The sequence below is a fragment of the Austrofundulus limnaeus genome, unplaced genomic scaffold (assembly GCF_001266775.1).
Source record: "Austrofundulus limnaeus strain Quisiro unplaced genomic scaffold, Austrofundulus_limnaeus-1.0 Scaffold67, whole genome shotgun sequence".
NCBI classification, from domain to species: Eukaryota; Metazoa; Chordata; class Actinopteri; order Cyprinodontiformes; family Rivulidae; genus Austrofundulus; species Austrofundulus limnaeus.
The window spans coordinates 181,457-187,450 of NW_013952469.1; the positions used below are offsets into that span (position 1 = coordinate 181,457).

A 5,994-nucleotide genomic window follows, 5' to 3' on the forward strand; every position below is an offset into this window, starting at 1 on the left:
ATTAAAGTCCTAATATTGCGAGATTAAAGCCATAATATTACGAGATTAAAGCCATAATATTATGAGCATAAAGCCATAATATTATGAGCTTAAAGTCATAATATTATGAGATTAAATTCATAATATTATGAGATTAAAGTCATAATATTTTTGAGATTAAAGTCATAATATTATAAGATCAAAGTCATAGTATTATGAGAATAAAGTCATAATACTCTAAAATTAAAGTCGTAATATTATGACATTAAAGTCATATGAAAATAAAGTTGAAGAAATTTATTGGGGTTGTTTACGACTGACTTTTAAAGACACTACAAATTGTATAGGCTTTTATCAGGTGAACAGTAACGTAGTTTTATAATGTGGTTATGTCTGATTGAATTGATGATTTTATGTAGGTACATGCCTGAACACAAATTCAACAGTCATAATATTATGAGAATAATGTCATAATATTACGAGATTAAAGTCATAATATTCTAAAATTAAAGTAATACTGTACCCTTTACACAAAAAAGCATGCAGTTATTGCATTAAAATGAGGAATGTTGATCAACTTGTCAAGTTGTTCTTTAGTATTGCTTAAAACAAATAGTTAATCTTTTAGCACATTAGCATCAAATTATCAGTAGCAGGACTTGGAAAATGTGTAAACGACTATAAACTGAAGCTGTATTGTAATTAATGGATGCATTGACAGATTTAGTCGTCACGTAGTTAATTTGGATGAAAGCATATTAATCTAACAGTGACCCAAGTCATCACGGACTACTTCATGAACACAGAGACGTGTGGGTATCCACAGAAGGTGTGGGGGAAATAAGGAGATAACGAGGAACGGAAAATAGACACGTTATGTAAGATTATGATTTTTTTCTCATAATATTACAACTTTTATCTCATAATATAATGACTTTAATGTCATAATAATAATTTAAAAAATCTTGTTGTGTGGCTCTAATACTGACTCCATGTTTTCTCTACTGTGGAAAAAAGAGTAAACTAATCAGAAATATTTGTGCATGCTGTCTGGGAATAATTTGTCCTTCAGAATCCATCTCAGAGTCCTCAGACCATCGAAAGTATCAGGTCAGGTCAGGACTTTGCACTTTCCCTCTTGAGTTGGGGCAGGGGTGTCCTGATCCTGGAAGGTCTCTATCCTGCAGGTTTTACTTGTTTCTTTGCTCCAACACACCTGACTCAGTGACTGAATCACCTCTTCATGTTCTGCAGAAACCTGTCAACCAACCAGCCATTCAAACAAGGTGTGTTGGAGCAGAGGGATCTTTCAAACAGGCAAAATATGCCATTTTTTTATGAATATATAGTGAGGTGCAGCTAATGCTTTGATTAAGTCCTCCAATACAGCTGTTTTTTAAATAATTCCTGAAACCTCACACACCACCTCAAACAGTTTCCACGGCTTGTGAACTCACGGTTGGTTCCAACAGCGATGAAGGCAGCAGCGGTGAAGAACAAGACGAAGAGCACGTCGCAGCGGAAAAGGAACCACCTCAGCGAGGACAGGTAGTGGAACCAGGTGGCCGTGTGAGTGTTCAGGGCTTTGTGAAAGAGCGTCTCAAAGTAGGTCTGCCGCCCAAACGCCCGAATCGTCCATAAACCCTTCAGTGAGATGATGAGGTGAGAGAAGATAGGGCTCCGAGCTGCAGGGAAGAGCAGAAACATATCTAATGTCATGATCTGTGTTTTTGTCTTTATTTTCTTAGTGTTTTTCTGTTCCCCTGTGTTTTCCTCTCCCTGTTGTTTCAGCTCCATAGTGTTGTAGTCAAGACCACCTAACCTGAGACCAAGTCAAGACCAAGACCACAGTGTCTCGAGACTGAGACAAGACTAAGACTTTTAGGGTTTGGACCAAGTCGAGACCAAGACTGAGGGGGGGCGAGACCGAGACAAGACCAAGACTTTTAGGGTTTGGACCAAGTCGAGACCAAGACTGAGGGAGGGCGAGACCGAGACAAGACCAAGACTTTTAGGGTTTAGGACCAAGTCAAGACCAAGACCACAGTGTCTCGAGACTGAGACAAGACCAAGACTTTTAGGGTTTGGACCAAGTCGAGACCAAGACCAAAGGAGGGCGAGACCGAGACAAGACCAAGACTTTTAGGGTTTGGACCAAGTCGAGACCAAGACCATGGGAGGGCGAGACCGAGACAAGACCAAGACCAGATAAAAAAATAGTGTCCTAAAAGATGGAGTATTGTGTACACATGTACATTGGGGGAAAAAGGTATTTTGTCTCTCATAGTTGAGGTCTAACTATGATGTCAATCACTGACCTCTCTCATCTTTAAGTGGGAGAACTTGAACAATTGGAGCTGACTAAACATTTTTTGTCACACTTTAGCTAACTTAATATGTATTGCTAATATTGACAAAATCTTTGTGTGAGGGCAGAGGAAATTATTTTGCTAAAGAGGCAGATTGTTAAAGTTAGTGACGATAAAAGTTTAAAGTTGTCCCATCGTCTCTGAAAGTGAAGTACAGCCAAATTTACAAGTTGCTGTATGCTTTCTCCTGGTTGTTGTTGTTTTACAGTGATATTATTTATGAATAATGTAGCCAGTTTTTTACTTAAAATTTTGAAGACATCCTTTACCGCTCCCAGAGAACCAATGCTCACTTTCTGGGAGTGCTGTGTGCAAGTGACAGGGGGTGTGGATGGGTGACAGCCAGTAACAAAAATACATAAATAGCAACGAGTCCAGTTTGGACTTGAATTAGTATGTTTTAAATCTAATGAAAGCAAGATTGTTAACAAGTAAATTGGACACAACATTCTGGCTATTTAGTGATATTTCCACAGTTGTGGTCTTGACTGGTCTTGGAATAAAATTCTGAGTCCTCAATGTCCGAGACCGAGTACAAATGCTGTCGAGTCCGAGACGAGACCAAGACCATCAAAAAGTGGTCTTGAGACCGGTCTTAAGACCAAGACCGGTTTCAAGTACTACAACACTACAGCTCCAGCCCCGCCCACGCACACCTGATTCCTCTAGTCTCCCCAGGTGTTTCTCCTTTACTCTTAATTTGTTTGCTTTATATTTTGAGTCTTGTCCTCCTGTCTTTGTGGGACCATTGTGTTTCAGTCATGTGCTTCGTCTCCCTCGTGCCCGTCTCCCCAGAGTTCTCTGTGAGTATTTGGAGCTGCTTCGTCAGCCTTTTTGTTTTATTCAAAATAAACCTTTTGTTCCATTTATTGAGCTTGCCTGCACCCTGATCTGTTCCTGCACCGATCCTCACATCTAAGACTCATTCACAAATGTAGCAAGAAAATGTTTGGGGGAAAAAATGACACCACTTATTATGAGCCTTTATGAGTAAAACATGAAAAAAATACACAGAATATCATGCAATAAAAGAATTCTTACTAAAAACAATCAAATCTGCTGACTGTTCATTCAGCAGCCAACAAACAGCCTGATTACAAATCAGTCTGGAATCTCTCTGTTCATCGTTGTTTGCCAAAGTCTTGTCAACAGACACCAAAGCACTGGAAAAACCTTCCAGTGTGTGTAAACTCTGACATATGTGAGGAATGTGGCTCAGACAGTCGACTAATCCTGGTTTCCACTGCGTTCCGTCTGACGGGCTGCGTAAGGAACAACACCAGGATGGGGCTGGAGGAAATCCCTGCTCCGTTCATCTCCATGACCCCCGCGTGCTCCCATCGGCTCTGGAAACAAGCCGCCATCACCAGCGAAGCGCGCGCTAAGCGAGGGCAGAGCGGGAAAGTCCAGGAAACAGAACGCCATCTTTGCAGCAGCCCAATGTCCTGTTTTCACTTTGGAAGACTGTTCAAACCTGCTCTGCTTTGTTACGTCCGAAACATGATACTTCCTGTGAGCTCCAACATAAAAACAGACTGAACTCTTTACTGCACCATCATATACAAGCAGTGGTTGGACAAACACCTCCTGAACACCTCTAACTGATACAAAATTGTTTCACACAGGTATGTTTGTATCAGATTTCAGACGATTTCATTCATCAGCAAAATGTGTCTTAAAATAAATTGAAGACATACAAAACATTTAGTTTCCCCAAGAAAACAAGCTTATTACAAACATATTTTGAATAACAGGGACCTTCACTCATGACGTCACACATATCTTTCACAATGATCAGACGGACTTGATTCTAGAGAGATTCAGTGTTATTATTTTAACAGTAACAGACATGCCTTGAGCAAATGACAACACATCCGACTTCAGGAATCACAGCTGAAAGGTTTGCTGGAGGATCGAGGTCTACGACAGATTTAGGAAGCGAGCTGAATTGTTAAAAAATTTGAGTTTTTTAACGGTGTCTTAGTAGGCACTTTGATAAATGCATCATCCTACCCCGGCAGTGAGTCCATGTTTCCAGGTGAGCTTCAGTCACTCTTTTTATTTCAAAATCTATCTAAAAGTTTTATCTATTTTTTTCTGCTTTGGCTTGAAATTTTGTTGAGTAATTGTGTTGCGTTCTATGTCTGCAGGGCTCTGTGATTGTTTGAATAATGTAATGGAAGTAATGATGGACTTACGTCCTACTTTTCAACCCTTGATGACTAATAAAACTGATTTAAAAAAAACTCAATCAGAATCTATACATTGAGCCTTATAAATAAAAAAGGAAAAACAGCCCTAAAATTGAAAATTGTATCGAAGTCCCTACTATACTCCGCAGCGGCAGAAAGCGGCCACATCTCCGTGTCCGGCAGGTCCGTTCTCTCCCAATTGAAGGCCTATGTGTAAAATGCACGGCCCACCACTGAATAACAGTAAGGTTTGCTGTATTTATGTATCGACAGAAAGTGTAGAGATAGGATCCGGATGGTCCGGTGTTGGTCTTTTTTTTCTGATAAAAAGTTTCCTGGTCAAATTCAGTTCGTCCCATTGTTTGTATCCAGCTATTAGCTAGCATCTTAGCATGGGAAAAGTGATCAAAATCCCTGTGAGGATGATGGCTACAGCCTGAGTCACTGTTATGAGTACTGTAGCACAATGTTTTGTGGTCCTCCTGGTGGAGTTTGATGCTGTTTTCCCAAATTAATTTGAGTTTAAACACAGCTAATTTGGCGTAGCTCTATTCAAGTTAATGGAGCTGATACGAGAGTTTGTACGCTCATCAGTGTGGACCTAGCCTGACCCTTGCCTTCCTACACAGCTCCGCTCAGTTCTAGTTTCCCTTCACTGCTCCTTCTGGGACTTCTCCCATTGACAAGGATTTCGCTGGCAGATTTTTAGCCGGGCCAATCAGAGAACAGAACGACAACTTTCTGCACAGTGTCTGCTTGTAGTTTATTTTACCTGGGCCAATCAGCAAACAGAAGGAGGAGTTTTGAACGACGTCGATGTTTTGTGCAGTGTCTGCTAGTTATTTTAGCATACGGCAGTGGAGGAGGTGAATGAAGCCAGTCTGTGTTGATAAGGCTTCCAAATTAAAATAAATCTGTCAGACAAAGCAGCAGCTCTCATTTACGTTTGGCTCGGTATACTTCTCCTCTCAGTAGGGTTATTTACAGCAGGGGTTCTTAACCTTTTTGACCTCGGGGCCCAGTTTGTTGAACATAAAGTGTCACGAGGTCCAGTCAGACATTACCAATGTATGGATGAAAATGATAATTATTCTAAATCTTGGTTTAATTTTTATTGTATTTACATTATAACTAAACTATCACAACTAACATAACTAAATTAAATACACTTACAGTTTAAAAGTAAAACTCCTGTCAAATAATCACAAGACATGATTATGACAAACATTTTTATATTGTAACCTGCCCATAACAATTTGAACAAAAACAAAGGGCAGTCAACAGACCACTCAGGCTTATCAGCACAAAAATATATATAAGTACAATGAAAAAAAGCCTTTTTAAACTTTTGCAACCAGAAGCTGATATTCATATTAGTGACAAACAATAACGGTAACAACAGCTTTTTGACAAGTTTAAAATGTCTTTAAAATACATTCAAAATGTTTAAAAAT

General features: G+C 39.6%; 1 protein-coding gene across 1 annotated transcript in view; it reads right to left on the reverse strand.

Annotated features, from left to right (window-relative positions):
* The window catches only part of cftr (CF transmembrane conductance regulator), a gene marked incomplete at its 3' end in the record, with an annotated part of 78,751 nt that overhangs the window by 18,650 nt on the left and 54,107 nt on the right, over window positions 1–5,994 (reverse strand). The window contains 1 exon segment of the mRNA XM_014010265.1: window positions 1,437–1,664. Within this exon segment, the coding sequence (XP_013865719.1) occupies window positions 1,437–1,664 (228 nt within the window).